At 34.3% G+C, this 23,958-nt stretch overlaps 1 protein-coding gene across 1 annotated transcript in view; it reads left to right on the top strand.

Moving 5' to 3' along the window:
- The window catches only part of MAN1A1 (mannosidase alpha class 1A member 1), a 64,680-nt gene extending 42,595 nt beyond the window's left edge, over nucleotides 1–22,085 (top strand). The window contains exons 4-12 of the mRNA XM_034418704.3: nucleotides 2,222–2,302; nucleotides 2,838–2,932; nucleotides 6,417–6,540; nucleotides 8,184–8,277; nucleotides 10,444–10,559; nucleotides 11,906–12,125; nucleotides 14,240–14,412; nucleotides 15,614–15,729; nucleotides 17,111–22,085. Coding sequence (XP_034274595.2) covers nucleotides 2,222–2,302; nucleotides 2,838–2,932; nucleotides 6,417–6,540; nucleotides 8,184–8,277; nucleotides 10,444–10,559; nucleotides 11,906–12,125; nucleotides 14,240–14,412; nucleotides 15,614–15,729; nucleotides 17,111–17,231 — 1,140 coding nt within the window. The 3' untranslated portion in view covers nucleotides 17,232–22,085. The remainder of the gene's footprint in view (nucleotides 1–2,221; nucleotides 2,303–2,837; nucleotides 2,933–6,416; nucleotides 6,541–8,183; nucleotides 8,278–10,443; nucleotides 10,560–11,905; nucleotides 12,126–14,239; nucleotides 14,413–15,613; nucleotides 15,730–17,110) is intronic.
- The last annotated feature ends 1,873 nt before the right edge of the window (nucleotides 22,086–23,958 follow it).

The raw sequence follows: 23,958 nt of genomic DNA, 5'->3' as shown, positions 1-23,958 counted from the left end.
TTTTTTAATTATTTGTAGATCTTTTTTTAATTTTTAAATCATCCAATTCCATTTCTTAATCCAATATTTCCATTTTTTTTCTTGTAATGTTTCAATTTTGAATCCACCCTAAAATCTATTTCAGTTTTATTCAATGGGATTTGTTCCTCTTCAATAACACCTTTTGATTTCTTTTTAGAGTTAAATAACTCAAAACCTCTTGGAACCAAATATGAAACCTTCTTTTTAAGATAACCATCTGGTGCCCTCCACTGTCCACCTTTCAAAGTTTGCTTGTCAGTTCAAAATATAAACAAAAGAACTCTTCCCACAAGAGAGGATCCTTTTAATTAATTTCAAAGTCTTTCTTTAATTCAAATTCATCTGAACCTTTAATCAATTTTAAAACTTTTTGAAATCAGCACTTTAATCACCCTTTTGCTCTAGAAAATTGCAAAGAAAATAATTCTTATCAAACTTGAAGGGCATAATTTTCTTCTAAATGGATTGAAGAGAAACTACCCAGCAAACTCTAGAGTTGCAGTTCTGAAGTTCTTTTTAAAGTTTTAAAAACCATAAGGGGGAAAAAAAACCCTTCAAAGTGATTAAAAAGATAAGGTGTGAGAGAACTCTGAGGCCATGAAAGGCTATATTAATAGCTCTGAGCATGATGGATTCCTATGACACCTAACTGATAGCAAGAGACTGCAAAAACATCCGTTTCTGCTGTCTACTCACAAAACAAAACAGATGCACAGAGTATATAAGTGTAAGCTCAGGACATCTTCCTAACCCAGAGAGAATTTTTAACAGTCTGGATGTGATATTCAGCTGTCTTTTTGGCCACAATATCTCCCATGATCCAATGAACGTCAGTTTGCCATTCCTCGTCAGAAGGGATTCCTGAGAGGAAGAGGAATTGATAATCCATCTTGTAAAAAGTGTGGGTGCTTCTGGAAGCCAATAATACAGGGGGAAATTACAATTTATATTAAACATGATTTTTAAAATTGTATTAATGTGGTTTCTTTTTTTTAAGGAAAATAAGGAATATGAGGATAAGGGAATGAGAATAGGAGCAAAGGGCACAGCTGCCAGTTTTCCACTAATAATCTTGCAGCTGATAAGTCTATGGGAGGATTCATGGAGCAACAGATGGTGAACCCCAATTATATCAAGAATATGTTATGAACATCTTGAATATTTGGGTTGCCAAAAATAGTAGGAAAATTCTGTATCTTATTTGCAACAGTGGATTGTCAATATGTGTGTGTGTGTGTTTATCAGTATTTGAAGGAGAGTTGGCAAAAGGGGAAAGGTAAAATATTTAAAGCAACATAATCCAACTTTTTTAGTTACACTAATTCCCGGACTCATGTGCTTTCCTTCCTTATCAGTTTTGAAGTTACACTAATTTTTTATCCGTGCCTTATGCATTTATTGGAGAGGTTACGGGTGCCTAACTGGTAAAAGAAAAGCTTCTAAATCAAGACTCCACATAGCCTCTTTTTCCATGTTTGCTTTGTCTTTTTTTTTAAAAAAAAAAAAAGAGTTCAGATAATCCTTGAGTTATGATTGCAACTGGGACCAGGATTGCCATCACTAAAAAAAAGTGCCCAAAAAGTGCAGTGACACATGACCACATCTCTTAGCGATAGCAATCCATGCAATCCCAGTTATTATCATCACCCCAAGACACATGGGTCATTAAGCAGGAGACAGAGGAAGTTCCAGGTAAAGAATGCATAGGTGCCACAGGGGATGAGGGAGGCTCTGGGACCACAGGCCAAACATGAGTTGGGGGGGGGAGCAGGGGCTGCAGTGCAGTACAAGCTCAGAAAGGTAGGGGAAGAAGAGCATAAGATGGGTCATTATAGGTGGGTCATAATAGTCTTTGGGTCAGACTCAGATGCACATACTATGTGGAATTGGAAGTAAGTGGGAGAGAAATGAGAGAATAACTCAGGTGCAGGAAACTATAAACACACATAGCTATAAATCTCAAATTACTTGATTGAATTCCCTTTAGATAAGATATTCTTTTATTCTTATTTTTATAGACTAATATTTCATAAATAAGGTTGTACTTATTTATGGAACAAGATTTTAGAGGAATGAAGCATAACTTTCCTCAGTATAATGCAAAATACAGATACTAACAGTATTAAGAATAATAGGAGAAAGTTGTTACATTTCTTGTGTTCAAATTAATGTATAGCTTAAAATATATTTATATTTCCAGAATGCAGAAATCTCAGTTTTTGAAGTAAACATCCGTTTTGTTGGAGGATTACTTTCAGCATACTATCTTTCTGGAGAAGAGGTAAGTTTGGATGTGGCATTTGTTTGTTTGTTTGGTGCCTTTGCATCAGTATTGACCCCTGGCATTTGCCTGGACTAGTCCCTTTAGTTTTCCCCCCCAGATTTGCTCTTGCCTCGTTCTTATGGCTGAAAAAGAGTGAGTATCTCAAGGTTGCCCAGATGACTTTGTGCCTAAGGCAGGACTAGAACTCTTAGTCTCCTGGTTTCTAGCCTCAACTTTTGTTTCTTCTGTTTTGTTACAATAATTCTGTTTTTCTGTGTTTTAAGTTGGCATTCTGTTAGCTGTCAGTAAAGTCTAATTCAGAACGATTTGAAGCATCATCTCATGTTCACCCTTATTCCCATCAATTTTTTTAAATAAAAGTGTAATTAATACTCTTTGTATTAACAGAGTTTGAGTTAGCAAATTGCCAAATATTTCTAAAGAGTTTTAGAAAAAATATTCTGAATTTTATCTGAAATTTCAGATTAAAATATAGAAACCTTGTTTTCATTTTCTCCTGTATTGCCTAACTCTTGTTTATTTCCATTTTTAGATATTCCGAAAAAAAGCAGTAGAACTAGGAGAGAAGTTGCTTCCCGCTTTTAATACCCCCACAGGAATTCCTTGGGCATTATTAAATATCAAAAGGTAAAAGCTTACCATTTAACCTATATGGAATAAATTGATCTTGCAGATCAACTTTCCTGTATTCCTTGACAGTTAAGTTCCTTGATCCCTTGAATTGCTATCAGGTAGTCATTTGTCCTGTGTTTTTGTTGCAAGTTGCAAACATAGCTAATTTTAAGTGTAAATCAATAGGAACAGCAGGGAGCAAGGCAGAGGCTTTCCATCGCTAGCAAAAACAGGTTCATCCTGTGGACTTGGTCATTTTTCAGTCAAACCATTAAGCTTAATGTTTCTTGCTTTGATACCAGGGATCAGTGAGATAGTTAGAAAATCTTGCTTATGTCTGAATCCGTGATTGTTTTTTAGAACTGAAAGCAATGGTGGATATCCCAATCTTCCATGATACTAAGTGGTCCATTTCTGATCCAGGTCTTGTTGCCACACTGTTAAGATGTATGATTGGAAGCATTAATAGCTTTTGATTCTGAAAACAAACCATACACATTTGCTATAGAGGTCACAATTAAGTTTATGAATTGGGATGTTTTCTTTCCCAAATCACTGTTCCCGAAACATAACTCATAATTGCAGAATCATCTCAACTGACAGGTGTTTCTAAACCTTCTTTCTTAAAATTTTGAGTCAATCATTTTTTTCATACAGATCAGCTATATTTTCTCAGAATCAATGTAGTTCAACTAATAAAGTATCTAAAATCAGCAGTTTGCTCTATAGCTCAGGTATATTAATTAAAAAACAAGTCACATCAAGAAAGTTTAAAAAAGTCAACATATAAGAATTTTCATCACATAAAATAATATGAATTAAAATGAGAAAGATGTTTCTTTCTTAACTAATGAAAGAGGAGGATTTTGTAACCTACAAATTAGTAACCCAGACCTGGAGTAGGAACTGTATGGTATGGGGCGGTATTTCCTGCACAACTCCCTGTAGTTTTGGTATAGAATTCCTATGCAGCTTTGGGAGGTCACTCTGTTCTGCCCCAGCTCCGGATCCCAAGGAGTGTGACACACACCAAGTTCCAAAAACTCTGTTTATTACAAACAGACCCCTTTCAAAATGCAGGCTTTCAGTGTAAATGTCCTTATCAGCCTTCTATAAAGTACAAAGAATAAACAAAGTCCGACAAAGGTCGGCAACCAGCCCAGAAACCAAGATGTGATAAGAAACTCATTATCCAAAAACTCTGCACAATAATTAAACGTTGTTTCCAGCAACAATTGCTAACTGCGTGCAACTTAAATAGGCTAAGAGAGTGGCCAATTAGCCCCAAGCCTTACTCTCGAGGAGACCTCCTCCTCCTGAGTAGCCACTCCTGCCTTTTGGCAGCCCTGCGTGCTCGAGCATTGAGGAGAGGCTCCTCCACTTCACTCTCTGCACTTGAAGGAGCCTCTGGAGGTTCTGAAGGCCCTGGCTGAGTCTCTGCCTCTGGCACCACATCCTCTTCAGCCTCCTCACTGTCCAACGTGAGCACTGGCTGCACAGGCTGCTGGCGCGACATCACACCAGCCTCCTCGTCGTCGGGATCAGCCACAGGCCGCTGGCGGGCCACAACACACTCACAGGTTTTCAATTGGTAGAATCATAAGACTACTCCTTTCAAAGTAGCCATTTAATTATAGAGCTCCTTACTAAGAGAAGGAGATTAGCTTCTTCCTTACTCTTCTTTGGACTGACATTATTTCTATACAATATCTTGCTTCAAGACCTCACACTTCTGATGAGATTTCCATTAATCTTATTTTGACAAATAACTACTGTATTTTTTGGAGTATAAGATGCTCCGGACTATAAGACACACCTACCTTTTTTAGTGAGGAAAACAAGAAAAAGAAATTTGCCTCTGCCTCTGCCTCCCAGCAATTTTGCCTTGTTGCAGCAAATAGGAAATAGCCTACAGACCTTAGTTCTGTAATATTTAATAAATGTGTCTGTTTTGGTTAGCAGTTTTCATACATTTCACTAATAGTCTGGGCACCCTTCTTCCATTAATCGGATATTAAATTTCTTAAATATATACCATATTTTTCAGAGTATAAGACTCACCTTTTTCCCCCCTAAAAGGGAGTAAAAATTTAAGTGCATTTTATACACTGAATGTAGTCCCGCCCACTCACTGGCCCCCACCCTTTGGCCTTTGCCTCCCAGCAGTTTACCTCCTTGCAGCAAGAAGAAACAGCTTATTTCTGCTTCAGCACAGCCTAATTAGCACAAGTTGATTGGATCGGCCTCCCGAATCTCAGCTGTTTTGCTCTCAGCTGTTTTGCGCAGGCCTCTGCTGCTTGCTGCAAGGAGATAAATTTCTGGGAGCAGATCTTGTGCTAAAAAAGCTATGCTGAAAATGCAAATGAAAGTAAAGCAGGCTATTTCCTATTTGCTGCAACAAGGCAAAATTGCTGGGAGGCAGAGGCAGAGGCAAATTTCTTTTTCTTGTTTTCCTCACTAAAAAAGGTAGGTGTGTCTTATAGTCCGGAGCATCTTATACTCCAAAAAATACAGTAGTTATTTGTCAAAATAAGATTAATGGAAATCTCATCAGAAGTGTGAGGTCTTGAAGCAAAAAACCCAAACATTTCTGGCTCCCTAATTTCCTAAATATGTTGATGATCCAACAGTAATGGGCCTTCTTCAGGATGATAATGAGGGTGATTACCAGAAGGAGGTAGAGGGTTTAATGAACTAGTATAATAAAAATAGCCTGGTTTTAAATGTAGGAAAAACAAAAGAGAACATTGTCTATTTCAGAAAAGGCAGGCTCAGCTACACACCTCTGTGTATTAATGATTCATGCAGTATCATATTTCTGGGTGTGCAGCTAACAAGCAGGTTAGCTTGGTCGCTCAACAGTGAAACACTGGTGAAGTGGGCACAGCAGCGCTTGCATTTTCTGCATGGTATGAGAAGAGCACTATCTTCATCCCCTGCCCATACCACTTTCTTTAGAGGGATGATTGAAAGCATCCTGCCATATTGTGTGGTTTGGAAGTATTACTGTTTCAGATAGGAAGGCTGTGCAGAGAATGGTGAGGACAGCAGGATAGATATTGTTAACAAAATTCTTCATTTTACTCTCTTCATTTATGAGAGTATTCATCACAAAAAATGATGTAACAGTATAGCTGCCCCGAGAGTATTGATGAAACTAGATTCTTAAGTAATGATCATTTCTGGCTAATTAACTAACAATACTGATAGGGAAGGAAAAGCAAAATGTGTATGCTTAGAAGACAATGCTGAAATGTTCAAAAGAGACATTCCTAGCATATCTTGTGCTTTTGAACTCCTGACAGATATCTTGTTTCAGCAAATAGTGACACACAAATGTTGGACTCCAGTTTCCTTCAACCTCGTTTGATTGGAGGATAAAGAGAGCTGGGAGTTCTAAGACAGAAGAAATGTAGATTATGTTCAATTTCACACTATTTTAAATCAAATTGTTCTATTCCTCCATCTCAGTTAATTTTACCCTACCTTTCTTTTTTAGTGGCATTGGTCGAAACTGGCCCTGGGCTTCAGGTGGAAGCAGTATTTTGGCAGAATTTGGAACACTCCATTTGGAGTTCATACATTTAAGCTACTTATCTGGAAATCCGCTGTTTGCTGAAAAGGTTAGATTTCTACTTTAAATGGCCTATCAATTGCTGGTCAATTATACATTTTAAATTTAATTATAAATCCTCTGGACATATTAGTTTCAAAGCACAAAAAGCTTTCTTGTCACTTTCATTAAGGTTCAAGAACTTTCTTGAAATTACTTATAGTGACCTTGTACTGCTAACAAATGAAACTTTGAGAAAGTATTAATGTAACACTAAAATAAGATTTAGCATTAAAATAAAATCTCAGATTCACATGTTTCTCTCTTCTACCCATGCAGCTAAAAGAATAATTCTTTGCCTTTGTTGGAGATCTTCTTATTCAGCAAGAGACTAGTTTAATTCAAATACTGATTAGCTAGACAAAAAGTTTAGTACAATAATTTCATTGATTCATCACACATCAATTGATATTTTATTTCCTTGCCTTTATGTTTCAAGTATAGAAACATATCTTTCTATTTTATGTTTTATTTTTAGCTGTCCTCCATCTTATTTCATAGTGGAAGTAAATAAATAGTACTAAAAATAAAATAAATCAGAAAAAGAATTTGAGGGGGGGGTTGTCTTCAGTTGGTTGGTTTGAATGTTTGCTGAGAATGAAACTAAACTCAAGAGCTCTTCTATTAGCTACATGAAAAGAAAGTACAGGAAAAGTTTGGTACAATAGGGTATGGTAGGGTAGAGTAGGGTATAGTATAGTGCAGTATAATATATTGATTAGTCAATTGCCCATAGCCATCAACCACAATAAAACACAGTTAAATGAGATAAGGTAAGATACAATGAAATGTGATAAAATGGCCTATGATAAGATAAAATATATTAAAATACAGTCAATAAAATTAAAATAAAAAATAAGGTAAAATAATATTGAAATAGTGTAAGGTAAAATAGAATGCAGAGATATAAAATGAGTCTTAAAGTTCAAAAACAGTTAAGCAATATGTACTTAAGTGAATTCATCACCTTTGTATGCAACTCCAATGTGTTCTATACCCATGTTCTTTGTTGAACAGCTCTGACTATAAATGTAATAGTTTGTACATGTAATAATGACTACATATATGTTTGTGCCCTGAAGGAAATAAGATAATCTTTAACAAAAGTCATAATGTATGGTTCAGTCAAATAATATATGTAAGTACAGGGCCCTTGCTGCAATTGAATAGAACATCTGCAATAACTTCTATTTCTGATACTCCACAAACACATGTTCTCTCAAGACATGGCACTTGAGAGAATCGTCCGTATTTGACCATAGTATATAGATGCTCAAATCTTGCTCTACTAAGGGCTGTCCTATGGTATTAGAAAGCACAGGAAAAAGACAAGAGGCAACCAAGGTTTCTCTTAGGCTCATTCCACATTTATGCATTAGATCTTTATATTCATAAGCAGCATCTTGTTTTTGCTTCCAGAATGCTTGTTATGGACAATAGTCTTATCTATTCCAATCACTGACCCAGGAAGATACTTTCTAACTTTTGTGTTTATCAGATCAAAATCTATTATAGTTTTAAATATCTTTATATATAATAATAGATGAGGCTCTGTATATAATCATACATGTGGCTGAATACATTTTTATGTAAATGTATTATATAGATATATTTAGGTTTTTAAAAAGTCTATTTTTTTTTGTTTTGAAATAGGTTATGAACATTCGAAAAGTGTTAAATAGATTAGATAAACCAGAAGGACTTTATCCTAATTACTTAAACCCCAACAGTGGTCAATGGGGCCAGCGTAAGTACTTCTGCTTAATATAGTATGCATAAAAGAAAAATATGTTTTCTAAGTTAGTTGAATTATGCAGTCACTTTGGGTGTTTCTTCTTGAATGATTGCCACATAGCTTAGTATTTTGTTTTCTGAACATTTGAAGTCATTTATTTTATGTTCATAATATTGGGTATCGTAGCATCTTAAATTATGGATTTTCTTATGCTAAATGTGGTAGAAAACTTGCCCAATAAAGGCAACTGGAGAGGATTCCAAATTATTGTTTATTTCATTAAACTAGTAGATTGCAATGAATCATTAATCTGTTACACCCTGAAGATCTACAGTAAGAGCAAAGGCTACAGAATTACATCAGGTTTGTATAAAATGTTGATCAACATTTTACATTATACATTAATAAGAGACTTCAGTTTGGAAAGAATTATTGTGTAACTCATAAGGATACAAGGTAACAGAAAAGAAGAGACAGGTACTGTTTTCTTCATGATATGGAAACTACATATACCTTCTTTGAAAGGAAACATAATTTGTTTCACAAGTTGTACTAATTCTCTATCCCTGCACACTCTTAGGGCCCCAGACCCAGCAGAGAATCAGGCTTTCAGGGCCTTACGAAAGGCCAGTGAGGTCAGGATCATCCTGATCTCTGGACAGAAAATGTTACACAAGCAGAAAAGACACGTATTCTTTGGCTAGCAGGATCTGAAGCACATTCATTCTGCCTGACTGGATGAGCCCTCAGGTAGCCCAGTTCTAGGTCAGGAAGGATTTTAAAGATGACAACCAGCACCTTGAATTGTACCCAGAAGCACAATGACAACCAATGCAGCTCATGGAATAATGGTGTTATACCCACAAAATAACACATCATTTACTAGCCATGTTGCTGCATTTTGCACCAGCTTTGATAGAACATTTTGAGAATTATTAAAATCTCCAAGACATCATGGCAACTTATAAATATTGAATTGGGAGAGAAGAACATACTTAATGAGGCATTTAGGAGCATGCTATTGTGAAACCAGCAAGCTATATCTTTGAAAGTCTCCTTTGGTTTTATTGTTATTTTTTCTGTCCTTTGTGCTAGGCTTTTTTTTTAACTTTAGAAGTAAATTGAAAGTGATTTGCAGTACCACAGGTCAATTAGATTTATTTCAAGCAACAGTGGCTATAATAACAGGACTTATTATTGATGAGTCTCTGTGTGTGCTATTTAATTTGCAAATGTCAGGATTTTCAGAGGTAATTCATTTAGGAAACTGTAAAGGTCATTTATATGGTGCTATTCAGAGATCAACTCCCCCACCCCCAATGCATTTTTTATCATTTGTTTGTTTATTGGAGCTCTCATTTTTCTATTAATTGAATTCATGAAATGTTCTTTACAATGGAGAAACCACTCTTCATACTTCTATCTTCTTATCACATAAGGTTTCTTTGGGAAGGGAAAGCAAAAGTAGTGTTTTTAAAAACAAAATGCCAAGTCACAGGCTGATAGGCAAAAAAACTTTATTTAAAGAGGAAACCTTTAATAAGGAAAAAAAATTCTGTGCATATCTGGTTTCTTAACCTTTTTTTAGAGGACAACTGACCCGTCTTCATTTTTAATGGCCATAATTTGAGGGCTTTTAATGTAAATTGCTCTTTCTCCCCTCTCCTCAAATAACATGCATATAATTCTTTTTAATTTAAAGCTATATTCAGTTGGCAAAAAAAAAAAAATCAAAATCCAGTTTTGAATTATACCATTTTTAGGGCTCACCAAAGTAGTGCTAAAGTAAGTGTTTGAGTTCTCCAGAATTCTTAACAAGTCAAATTGTTATAAAAAGCAGGGGATGCAGAAAAGGAAGAAAACACCCCACTACATCAGAAGCTTAAATTATTCACAAGTAGAAAATGAATGGATCCAAACAAAAATAGGTTTTTTGGGGATTAAGAGTTGCTTGTTTCAACATGGGGGAATTGAGCCACATATTTAAACCCTTGTTATGCCTACAGAGCATCATATTTTTAAATAGTGTAGTCTAATGGGATAGGTATATCAAAGAAGATATCGCTTGAATAAAGTACCATGCTGAAAGTGGATTAATGTGGCTTTTCTATAGTATTATTTTTTTGTCTTTGGAATTGTGTGTACATAACATTACCAGATTGCTCTTCTTTCCCCCAGATCATGTCTCCGTTGGAGGACTTGGGGATAGTTTTTATGAATATTTGCTGAAAGCATGGTTGATGTCTGATAAGTCAGATGAAGAAGCCCAGCAAATGTATTATAATGCTGTTCAGGTAAATATTATACAGAATTTGGGACATTATTATATGTAACCATGAAAGCAAATATTATGATAGGGATTTTTTAAAAAAATGTTTTGACTATACAGTGTATATATTCCTTTTATAAATATTTTAAAGTAACTTTAAAAATTTAGTAATCTTTTCTATAAATGAAAATGTTATAGAGAAGCAACATTTTAAATACCAATCAAATTAAAACAATTTTATTTTTATAGTGAAGATAGTTGCAGGTTGCTGGAAGATATTTAGGTTTGGTTCATATCTTTAAATAAATCAATTTAATCAGTTGGGCTATTGCTTATTAAACAGTTGGATCAAATCACCGAAAGCCAGTCTCCAAAGGAATATTGCATTGACAAAGCAGTTCTGATCAATCTTCCCTTTACTGTGGCAGCTACTCCATTAAATGTAGTGCTTTTGAGGTGTCTCATGCTTTAGAAATGGAGAAGGGGAGGTGTTGAGAATAGGGTTTCCTGATCACCCATTATGCAATGAAAATGAATTAGGATTTTTTTTTTTTTGCCCCAATGTGCCAATAGTTTACATTTACCACACATTTCCTTTTATTTGCCATTCTATTTGCAAATCCTTTTGTTACAAGACTAATTTGATTTAACTGGGCCAGCTCACTCATCATTCTGAACTCCAAATCGTTTTTTTAACAAGTTCCTTGTTCAATTAATAAGATCAAACACTTCCTTGGAAACTTCAACAAAACCCAATGATTCTGTTTGCTTTTCTTAAGTAAATCTATAATTGGAAAATCCATAAGATCATCTGTTTTCCTATCCCACATCTAAATCTACTCAAAAACCTTTGCTTTAGGGCTTTGTCATACATTTTGGGATGGATTAGGTAGGCAAGGTTTTGAGAGTTCAAATTCCCTTGACTGGATTCACATATCACAATACATCATGTTATTTTAGCTATGTTCCTTGAATGAATTATAATTGCTAAATTCAAACACTACGCCAAGTAAGCCACATTATGGCTTACTATAATGTATGACTTAACTATTATCTACCAAATCATCCCTGTCTAAACATTTGTTAATGCATATAAAGTTAATTCAACAATTTTTGAGACACTGATTCCCTTTGTCCAAGTTGTATTAATTCTTCTACAACAATAATTGTATTCTGTGTTCATTAATCACGTTTTTCCATACTTTGGCTAGAGTAGAGATAAACTGAGCAGTCTATAACAAAATAGGCAACCTCCCAACTCATTTTTAACAGTTTATGTTCAGTGCTTTTAAGTATGTGAACAATATTTAGATACCTATATTATTGTAATTATTTATTGTAGATTAATAACAGTTTTCTTAACAATTCTAGTCCATAGAAACCCATCTAATAAGGAAATCCAGCAATGGTTTAATGTACATTGCTGAATGGAAAGGTGGCCTCCTTGAACACAAAATGGGTCATCTCACTTGTTTTGCTGGAGGGATGTTTGTTCTGGGTGCAGATGGAGCACCAGCTGATCAAACTGGACATCACATTGAACTTGGAGCTGAAATTGCCCGCACATGTCATGAATCTTATGATCGTACAGGTAATTATAAATTGTTGAGTGCTCTTGTTCTGACTTTAAAATGTTGCTTATTCTTGTACTTGAATTCAGGGCAATGTATTTGGGGCTTTTTCCAATCAAACTGATACCAATTGTGTAAGATATTTTTATTACGTGTAGTTCCTACCTGTAAATATTATAGAGTTAGAAATGTCCTTAGACAGTTTTCCATCTGTAACATACTTTATGTTTGTAGGGGAAGTAGTTGGATTGCTTATAACAGAAATGAAAATATACGGCCCTACAGATTTGCTGAATTACAGCTCCAGTAATCCCAGCTAGCATGAGCAATGTTGAGAGAGCTTTAATTGGATAACATCTAGACATCCAAATGTTAACCTCTCTTGCCTGTAATAGTGTTCGCCTTTGGCATTAACAGTCTGATGTAAAGATTAGTATTAAAATCTTCCAGGATGCTGCCTAGAAATACTTCCTTAATATATTCAGAAACAGTAACACTATGTAGCAGGGAAATGGAATAATTTTCTTAAATAGCTAATCCTATACATTGAAACTTAAGGGGAGACACTCCATAGACTATAACTCATCTGGAACCTTGGTAGGTCAGAGTAGCCAGAGTAAGAGGTGGAGGAATTTTTTTGCCCTTCCCATTCGGATTGTTTTTCTTTTTAAATTCTTCTTCCCATGGGAGTTAATGGGCAAGAAAATATCGGACTAAGAATTTGGGGGCCTATCACCAGACATCTGGCAATTTAGATATCAGTCCATAGAACTTAATGAAGGTGAACCCAACTGATTTATTGTATACTGTATATATTGTCACAAAGCTGTTCTCCATCAATGGTGCAACATACCCATATCTTCCTAATCTTTTCCAGCCAGAATTTTAAATAATAATAGCAATAGCCGCTGTTGAAATATAGCAGATGTTAGGCAATTTCACAAGCATCAATAAAATAAACACATATCCAAGTCCATGTGATTGAACATGCAAACATTCATGACAATAGACATGTTGATATATTTTAACTCCACATATTTAAACATTTGGGTTTGTTTAATTTGGGGATCTGCAAATGCCATGTTGGGTTGTTATGAATTCTATGTTACCAGCTCCGGCCCTACAGTTATCATATACTTTCTTTTTTAAAAAATTTAAGTAATGCAATGTATTCCCCAGAACTTTTTGTTACGTTTTTATATCTGAGTATAAGAGCCTTGGTGGCGCAGCAGACTAAAGCACTGTTAAGTAACACCAGCTGCCTGCAATTACTGCAAGTTCAAATCTCACCAGGCTCAAGGTTGACTCAGCCTTCCATCCTTTCGAGGTAGGTAAAATGAGGACCCGGATTGTGGGGGCAATAAGCTGACTTTATATAAAAAAGAACACCGCTTGGGGGGGCCAAAAGCCCTACTAAGCAGGTATATACAAAAGTATAAAGGCTATTGCTTAACGCATTGTAAGCCGCCCTGAGTCTCCGGAGAAGGGCGGCATATAAATCAAACAAATAAATAAATAAATATCCTCATTTTTGTTTGTTTGAATAGTTGTGTAAAACTTTTTTAAAAATGATTCAACAAAATATGTTTTGAATACAATAAAACAATGTTTAGGAACATTTCATGGCTTTAGACACCCTTTAGATATAATTTTGTGAAGTTTTCCAGATAAACATTTTGCTGGATAAAACCCTACCGCTAGAAAAAGTATTCAAGATCACTTCAAACATCATTTTTCTTATATTTGGATATTTCTCAGCTATTAAGTGCGATTAAGTGCACAAATGTCACACAGTTTCCTATCATGTTGATACAAGAATCCCATTAAAGCTACTGTATAATGTAACACTTAACAGGGTTTTTCCTCTTCAAACTAAGTAGAACAATTCTATCCACTTTTCATCATTTTTCTGCCTGCTGTGACCCTTCAGATTCCAACACTGTTGAGCGGCTAACAAATGTTTACCAACCTCCTTGTACAGCAGGAGAATCCTATAATTTGGAATTCAAAATTATAACATGTTATATAGTAATAAAGTAATTCACATGTATTAAGATCATGGTTCTTTACTAACATTTTTGAAAGGGCTTCATTCCAGCACTGGTAAAGCTGAATACTTAAATATTGTGTGTAGGCATGAAATTGGGGCCAGAAGCTTTCAGATTTGATGGTGGAGTTGAGGCAATTGCTACCAGACAGAATGAAAAATATTACATCTTACGACCTGAAGTTATAGAAACTTATATGTATATGTGGCGATTCACTCATGACCCCAAATACCGGCAGTGGGGTTGGGAAGCCGTAGAGGTGAGACATTTAAATTATTTCTTTGAAGTATCTTGTAATTTATATGTTTGCCATTTAAAAGAATTATTTGAATTTAGTGCATGCAGCAATTTAAATGGATTGGAAATATAATTGGTAGGCTGTGATTTATCTCAGGCGGATAAAGTCATTTAGGAGATTTCAACCATTTCTATTTGTTTATATCTACTGTTTAAGAAAAAAGAAAAAAAATGATACTTAATTTATTATATTTAAAACATAATTAGCCATAGCTAATAAAATTTTCATTTTTAATTTCATTTTTTTCTCTATTTTTATCTTTAAAATCCAATAAATTCAAAGGAACAAGATAGGAAAAAAACATTTGATTAATACATGGTTTCCCGCTTTAGTATTTGTAATCTCCAGACATTTCAATACTCCAAACAGTTTCAACTATTATTGATATAAGACGTCTAGACATGATGATCAAAACAACTTTGAGTACAGATTCCTTCATATCTAACAGAATTAAAATATCAAATGAATCCTCACCCTTTTCTATCATCAGAAACCTTTTTCATCTTGAAGTATAACCAGGATTTAAAGCTTCACAATTCCCCAGAGGGATTATGGTCACTTTCTTGATCAGCATCAGTGTGGGGTTTGCGGCTATAATTTCTTTTTCCAGTTGTTGCAATGGAGTCTGCTATGAAAAAATAGCTCCTCCTAGCCATGTGTCAGTTTGCTCATCTCAATCCCAGTTAGAATTGTACCCATTATTATCTTAATTATTTATGTATGTTTGTATTTTCATTTAAATTAAAGCTACAGCTTGTTCTACTAAAATTTATGCGTGGTCAAAAGTCGAATAAAATTACCAATTTAAAAGGATAAAACAGATATGAGAATAAAAAATATTATTATTATTATTATTATTATTATTATTATTATTATTATTATTATTAATTGTTTATTCAAACAAATCAAGTTTCTGAATTAGAAAAGGCAAATCCTTTGTTGCAATAAAAATAATGCAAGTTGTAGTAAGATTCTTACATTAATTTGACTCCAAACTTCTGTTCAGCATGACTGACGTGTTTTATGCAGAATATACTATTGTTCTGATAATTGCTTTAAATTTAAAATTATGAAACGGTATTATAGTGCAAATTAATCTATAATGTTTTGCTTTGAGAAAGATACTTATAAAACACCCTATTTTTCTTTTTTTTAAATTCAGGCATTAGAAAAATATTGCAGAGTAGATGGTGGCTATTCTGGCCTTAGGGATGTTTACAGCAGTCGTAAAAGCCATGATGATGTGCAACAGAGTTTCTTCCTTTCAGAAACGCTCAAGTAAGCAATTGAATGGATTTTTAAATGAGTTATGAATTAATATTTTGCTGGATTGGAGCAGTAAGTATCTGAAACTAGCCCTGTGCAAAGCAAATATACATTTGCTTTAACAAAGTAAGGTGGGTTGAAGAGGGAATCTGATTTACTTCAGAGTAGCAGAGGTCAGCTGAATCTCCTTGATGAAGCATGTTAGAGTATCTTGAATCATTGGGCAACCAGTGCTGTGGCAGAAAGCTTCTGCCATCTTCTTACCTAGCACTACCTGAATTGCTTCTAGGCTAGGTGGCTTTGGATTATCTATGGTGTGTTTTGAAGCTACCCAGCCTGGAAAATATTTGACCTGAAGACCTGTTTGAAGCTATGCACACAGTAGATGTATCTGAAACTATCTCCAGAAACAAAGAGAATATTGAAGAGTTGGAGATGGGAACTGGAGAATTGGGGAAAATCCTAAATTAAGAGAAAGAAGCAGGGCAGCAGATTAGTCCTGTGGAAGCAAGAAAATGTCTTAAGCACTATTACCTATGTCTCATCTGAGCAGATGTCAGATGTTGGTGTAATTGAGAAGAAATGAGAGCTGCCTTTTCAACCACGAATGTTTTAATAACTTTCAAAAGCTTCTCTTTTTAATTGTAATACTGTCCCTTGGAGAAAAATGGAAAAATATAAAGTTACTAAGAACATATAGATAATCCTTGATTTATGACTAGTTGTTTAGTGACCATTCAAAATTACAACAACCTTGGAAAGGGTGCTTTACAACCCATAAAGCACTTCCAGCTACATAAAATGTTGCACACATACCCTGCAGTTAGATGACTATGTTTCAAAACTTGGCTCCCATTTAAAACTGATTACAGCATCCTGCAGTCATATGTTTGCAATTTGCAATATTTTTTTTCCCTATGTTCTGGTACTTTTTGCCAGTTTCCAGCAAAAAACACCCCTTCAGGAGAATGGACTCAGACTTACACTATGTGTTTTGCTTAATGACCACATGATTCAGACTTATGGCTCCATGATTCACTTAACAACCACCTTTAAAAACAATTTTAAAATTAGGTCCTATCACATGGGTGCCTCGAGTTACAACTGTTATGACTTATGACTGAAATTCTGGTCCTAATTGCAATCATAAGTCGAAGACTATGTTACTGAACAGATACAATATATAAGAATACAATTTATGAAATGTAACCAAATTGTTTTTAAGTGGAATAGCTGATACATTTCTAGTGGCATTTTGGATACTTCTGAATGAAATACTAAACAAATTCTTAATATAATAAATGTTCAGTATAAATAAAATAAATATTATACATGTACTTATATTTCTACTTTTATAATGTATTAATAATGCATTTTTGTTGTTCTTTACTAGGTATTTATATTTATTATTCTCTGAAGATGATATTCTTCCATTTGAACATTGGGTCTTTAATACGGAGGCACATCCTCTCCCAATTATTAAAAGAAGAAAAGAGGAAAAAGAAAGCAAATAAAGCTATTTTGAATTTTATTTGGGCATTTTATATGGCTGTTAATGTTCTAGCTGGCATTTTTTAGTTTTAAACCAGGTTCTGTTTCATGTTTTGTTTCTTTCTTATTTCGTTTGTTTGTTCGTTTTGCAGTCTGCTATCAACCTGGCAATTTTTCTCAAGGGACCTAATATTATTAATTTTAATTATTAATATTTATGTTTTCCCAGAACGTAATGTGTCATCTCTAGTTTTTGTTGATCATCAGTATAATGAGTATTTGGTCAAACAGAATACAGAATTCATCATGTTATTTAGTTTTTACTTTATGTTTAGACTGCAAAATTGTTTTCTCCTCTGTGAGGAGATGTCTGCTTTAAGCTGTAATACTTTGCTGTGTTGCAAAAAGCCATAAAGAATTAAGTACGAAGAGCTTTTTTCTTTTAAAATCTGCTCCAGTGGGATTTGTCTGATCAGTGGAGACAAATCTAACTGTGACAGCCTCTTCTTATGCGGGTCTATCATTAATTGGTAATCAGAATACTTAGAAAGATGTACTATTCATATAAACCAGATATAGTTTTATCTTATCTGTATATACCATTACATTGAACTGTGGCTTATCTTAGAAGCCTGGATTATGAAATCTTTTTCACATATTTACATATCAAGCCTAACCACAGATAACTTTGGTGCCCATCGATTTCTTTGTCTCTGAGTTTGTTTCATATACAACTGTGAAATTGGGTTAACATTTGGACATGGCTTCACAGATACCCTTTGAAGCTGCACAGTTCTCAAAACCTGTCTTGGTGAAAATAGAGCTTCAACAGTATTTTCACTTAAAGAAAAAAATCTGTTTCCTGTAAAACTTTAGTTGTTATGCAAGATGAACTAATCTAATGTGTGATATCCTTTTTGTGCTTTGAAATTTATTGTATTTAGCAATTGGTCAGTCCAATTCTATAAATCTGTTGTTGCTATTTCCAACATTCCATTAGCTTTTTCTTCCACTTGACAGATATTGGGCACAATGACGTGGAAAGGGGAGGGATAATATACCTCAGAGGTACCATGTTTTAGAAGTTCATACTGCGGCTCTAATTCTCTTTTGAAAGAATTGACCACAGTACTTTAATGCTTTACTGCAGGGGGCAGGGGAACCTAAACTGTTCCCTAGTTTATCAAAGTGATAATGTTGACTGATTTATTTTTTTTAGTTTTGTTATGGAATGGTTCTTTTTCCTGTTTACATTTGGGATGCTTCTGTAAATATAGTTTTAATAAGCAACATTAAACAATGCGAGTAGGGATGAATTTTATATGATACATCATATTTAGCAGCCTTCATGTAACAAAACAAAATTTTGTTGAAAAGAAAGCTGGGGATTGATGTACAACAGAAGGGAACCTATTGTGGTAGCCTTTCTTCATTATGTAGCTTTTAAAACTGAATTTTAACTATCTTCTAGTCCTAAAAGTTTCATTGCAGTCCTAAACTTACATTTACTATACAGTCATAACATCCTCCTACCTGGAAACTGAAATCAGTTTACGCCGTTACTGAAAGTACGTTTATGCTATCAAATTTAGCTATCTACGTTTTGAGCCAAGATAAGAGGACTAATTATAAAAATTGCATAAACTTACTCCCTGATCCACAGACAACCTGATGATACATAATGTTGCGAGTGTCTGCACTGATCTGAGGCTTTTCAAAACTTGCTTCACCTCAGTGCAAATAGTTTCCTCTGCACTATGGCTTAGTGATGCTACAATGCTGCTGCAACATCACAACTCTATTTGTGAACCCTATGGATGATCATATTATGCTGGGTTTAGGTTTGGCCATAATGATGATCTGGTAATCTGAATAGGGAGAACCACAAGCAATAATTCCCTTTAATGCCCCTACCCTCCCAATTTTACCTGAAACTTTTTTTCTGGCTCTCTGGGTCAGTTTGCATATTAAATTTCATACACCCACCAAGACTTAAAAACTTCTGAAAATCAAACATGGCAACTGAAAAATCCACAAGTAAAATTATTGAAGGAACAAGGACATTCACGTATATTTGGAACAGGACTGTTGCAGCTAGCAAATCATTATTATATTAAGACATTTTTGTACAAATGATGTCATTTCTTTATTATATAGAACTCTACTAACATGCATATAATTTTGAGTATCAATTTGAAAAAATGCTCCTCATTTGTTCGGCTCTTATATTTTCTGTTTGGTTCTTTACATCCTGAAGTACCTTCACATTAAGTTTTTCAAATGCTGATTTACAGAAAAGCAAATACAATTTCTATCATGGAACATTGAGGGAAATTAATTTCTACTTTATTTCTATATTTAATGCCAATAGGTGTGACCTGGGGAGAAAACATTTAAAAATATATTAACCAGTTTTTACATAGGGACAGTTGATTTTCTTGCCATAATAATGGAATGAGTAGTAAAGTTTCTTTTGGGTTATTTTAAGTATTATATTACAGTTACATTGTGTTATTATATAACATAAAATTAATTACCAAATAACATTAACCTCTTTTATCAGCAAAGAAAGATTGCTTTTGTAGCTGTTCAGCATGTTAACTAGTAAGACATATATGCAGTATATAATTACATAGAGTAAGAATCAAACTATATACTGCTGTATAGAATTTATTATCATCCTGTTACAAAACTATTGGTATTGATTGACCAAAATACTTTTAAAATCAATGCACTTTCTGAAAGTACCGTAAGTGTAATAAGGCAGCAATCATTTGTGTAGCTAATAATGTGCAATATTATCGGTTCAAAGCCATCACATTATTTTTTTTAAAAAAATTATGTAGCAGTTTTAATGTAAAAAAGTACAGTTGATTTCCACTTCCTATCCTTTATTGTTCCAACTAAAGTGCCATTTTTACTTTCTTTGGGAGCCACCATGGATGTAAAACGGCCATTGACAGCCTCTAACCTTGAAATCCTTTCCCAAAACACACTGTATCCTCCTTATACATTACCCTCCTTATAATGCTGTGCACTGCCATGACTTGCCTTGCATCATCCAACAGATGATAGTTAAATTCTTAGTCCTGTTCAAGACCTTTTGAAGAATGCATTTTGTTAAAACTTTTTAATTTCCTAAGAGTGAACTTATAGAACTAAAAGTGGTTACCTGGTATGACTATCTCTGGTGCAGTACTTCAGGTTTGTTTGTTTGTTTTGTTAGTTGTTCTCCAAGACTCTACTGTTTGGTAGGACCATTAGTAGTCCTTTATTGTACCAGCCCACTATTTATCTTCCACATACAGTATATCATGGACATATCATGAATCATTTCCTCACTGTTATGTTTGCATGAAAATATTTGGAATAGCAAATACTTTGTTTCCTTTTTTAAGGCTTTCCTTAAAAAGGGTGTGCTTTTTTGTTCTTCTTTTTGGGGAGGGGGGGTGTTTGTTTTTTTGGTTGATATAATAAGTGTTCCAAGACTGTATATCATTGGACTCAAATAGCCTTCCCAGAAATGCTGTGTTAGGCATTCAGCAATCCAGTTCCAATATTATACCAGCTTGTTCCCAAAAATGTGCCAGTCTTAAAAAAATAAATATAAGGGAATTATTTCACTCTTTCTAATCATTATATTTAGTTTGTGAAACTGATATTGGCTCATATGTGGCATTTCCCCTCCTCTCTTTTCGCTGCCAGTCCTCCAGTGTATACTGCATCAAGGTGCCATTTGGGGTAAATTAGACTCTGACCTGCTCACATGTAACCTTAAGCTATAATAGTCTAATTTCAAGTTCCCATATTGTGTGAACTTAACCATTGTGATTTATTTAATAAATCATAGGCCAGTGATCCATGGCTTAATTTAATGTCTGTGAAGTTAATATTTTCCTGTAGTCATCTTTGTCTGCTTATATAAATTGAATGCAAAATTAACATTTAAAAAATTATACCCACCCCCTTTTCCATCCTTTAGAGGCAATTAATTGCGCATAATCTCCTCAAACGCAGTGACTCAAGTGTTTTTATCAATTTCATATTTCTTTTTAAAGTTGTAATTTTCTCATGGGGGTTATTATTTAAAAGAGCACAACGTTTCTATAGTTCTATAACTTAGAGGTAATCAGGTTGTATGTACAAGCTGCACTAATGTATCTTTTTTGTAAAGTGATGTAAGTAGACAAGAAGATTGTATATCCCTTAGAATTACTAAATATAAAAGAAACATTGTTTTATATCTTCAAAGCGGCAAAGTCAAGTTTTACAGAAAACTGCCAAAGTATAAAGTTTCAGATTGATTGCCATTTTAAAAGTTATTGCTAAAACCCTGAAATTATTTCCAATGGTGTGAATAGCTTCAGATTATCTTTTTTAGAATTTACTAGCAACGTCAGACAAGCAACTTTGGGATTCCCTTTTATCCTTCCAGAAATGACTGAATTAATGCTGATCACTGTGTATATAGTTTAACAATAAAGTAACTCTATTTTTTTTAAGTGTCTTTTCCAGATTAGACAGCGCCTAAGTTTCCATTGCTTTTTAGCAAAAAAGCTAAATCAACCACATTGATAGGCACAATGTGGCTGTTCAAATACTTAATTTACAAAACCCTGGAAATTCTTAATTTAAGTGCCATGTATGTTGTATGACAGCTTTATAATCCCAAATGACATTTTGTTGGTAAAGTGAACTGATCATGCAGTCATTTTGTTATAATGTTTTTGTTTGTGCATATTCCACTTAGTCTTTTTCCACCTTTATAGAAATATCTGGTTACAAGAGATCAAAATGCTTAATTTTTAAGAACTATATTTGTAAAAAAAAAATCAATTGTGAATAAAGTCTTTTAATAAATGCTTTCGTTTGACAAAGTGTGTTCATGTATGTATGGTTATTGAAGAGGCACAAATAATCTGCAATCAATGGAGATCTGGACTGATTACATGGAAGATAATGTGTCTGAGGTGAAAGACCTATTTTGGCACTAGATAAGGGTCAAGTGAATTCAAGAGAGGTTGGACTTAGTTTTGTGGCTACATAGAGATTCAAAGTCAATTCCTCATTTGACTTCACCCTCTGGGTTCTGCCACTCCTCCTACACAAAACTAGGTTTGCTGGTTGATTGTTTTACTAGAACACATAAAAATGAACACAAAAACTTCCTAATCCATGTCAGGCAGTCAAAATGTACAACAAATACTGTAAATAAATATATTTCACTGCATTCATCCAGAATCTAAGAATAGGTTTTCTCAAACATGCTACCTGAAAAATTTCATTTCACAATCTACATGCAAAGTATGTATTGTATTGTTGAACTATTTAATCATTGTGGGATTAAATTGCCTTACATTGCCTATGATAGATGACTTGGGTCAGTAACATTTAAAATTTTGTGAACAAGCTATGGATATGTTCACAAAATGGAATGGAAATTATGATTACTATAATAAAAACTCTACCAGAAGGTAAATTCATGACATTCACATCTACGTAGCTATCCAAGCACCTTAATTTTCTTTTCCTTCTCCACCTCCTTTTTGGGGCATTGTTTCTAAACAAAACAATGGTGCAGCCATTTGCTTTTTAAATTTTTCTAATAATTCCTCTAGACAGCAGTATCCACAACAAAGCTCAATAACACCAAAATATCAGCACACAGACTATATATTTGTATGGTTCAACTACGTAAATCATAGAATTGGCACAATAAATATTGGAGCATGAGTATTATCCCCCTCCCCCAATGGACATTTTTTGCTCTGGTATCTCAGCTCTATGGCTCAAAGATCCTAATCTAATATGGTGCTTAACAAAGCTGCTTTGATTGTCAGCCTGCTAGCTTGGGGGGGGGGGTGTTTTTACTTGAAATATTTAAAGTAAAATATATAATTAAGAGGGCCAAAAGCTGGAGGCCTCCTGAAGATGCTCCATGCAACAAGTCCACTGGGTTGTTCAGTATAGAGTGACAGTGCAGCATTCTGTTTCCAACAATTGTACATTTATTAGCTGATGCTTTGTTGTTTGAATATTTGTGATAGTTCCGTGAGATTAACTCTGGAAATGAAAGGGAACTTGAAAAATGTTGCAGAAAGGAATCTGGTAGCTTTATTTTCTCAAAAATTCTGAAGCTACGGACAGAGCTGATGGGAAATAAATACCAACATAATATATACCCATTTATAAAGTGTTCCTACATTAAGTTTTCCTCCCATCAAATCAAATACTTGCAAGTAGTTATTTACATATCTCAGGCCCAGAATCAGCTCTACCATTAAATATGATAAATCAATCCACTTGAGCATATCAAATTAGCGGAAGAGTGAGCAAAGATAACTTACCTTCCCTCCTCTCCACATTAGGCCTCTGCTTTCAGGAGAAGTGGAAAAAATCGTTCCTTCATCAGTACAGAAACAAAATTAACATTCTCATTGGTTTTTGTATCTTGTTCACCTCTAGTAGGGAAGGAGATGTGCCTGCTGAAGCAATGCATTTGCAACTTAGAAATTCACTTAATACTGACATTCTTGACGATCAGAAAAGTTCTTCAATATATTTCTTTCCAATAATCAGATTGTAGAAATACTAATTAAGATTTAATTAACTTTTTATGTATTAACTGAATGTGTAACTGTAAGCAACCCAGAGTTACCTTATGGTAAGATGGGTGACTAATACATTTTTACCTAAAATATCTAAGAGGGGTTAGAGTTAATCCTATTGTGTAGAATGCAGACTACTGAG

Source organism: Pantherophis guttatus, chromosome 1, assembly GCF_059756535.1.
Source record: "Pantherophis guttatus breed Tessera chromosome 1, ASM5975653v1, whole genome shotgun sequence".
In the NCBI taxonomy this organism is placed as follows: domain Eukaryota; kingdom Metazoa; phylum Chordata; class Lepidosauria; order Squamata; family Colubridae; genus Pantherophis; species Pantherophis guttatus.
The sequence above is the reverse complement of the archived record's forward strand: the minus strand, read 5'-3'. Positions and strand labels throughout refer to the sequence as shown.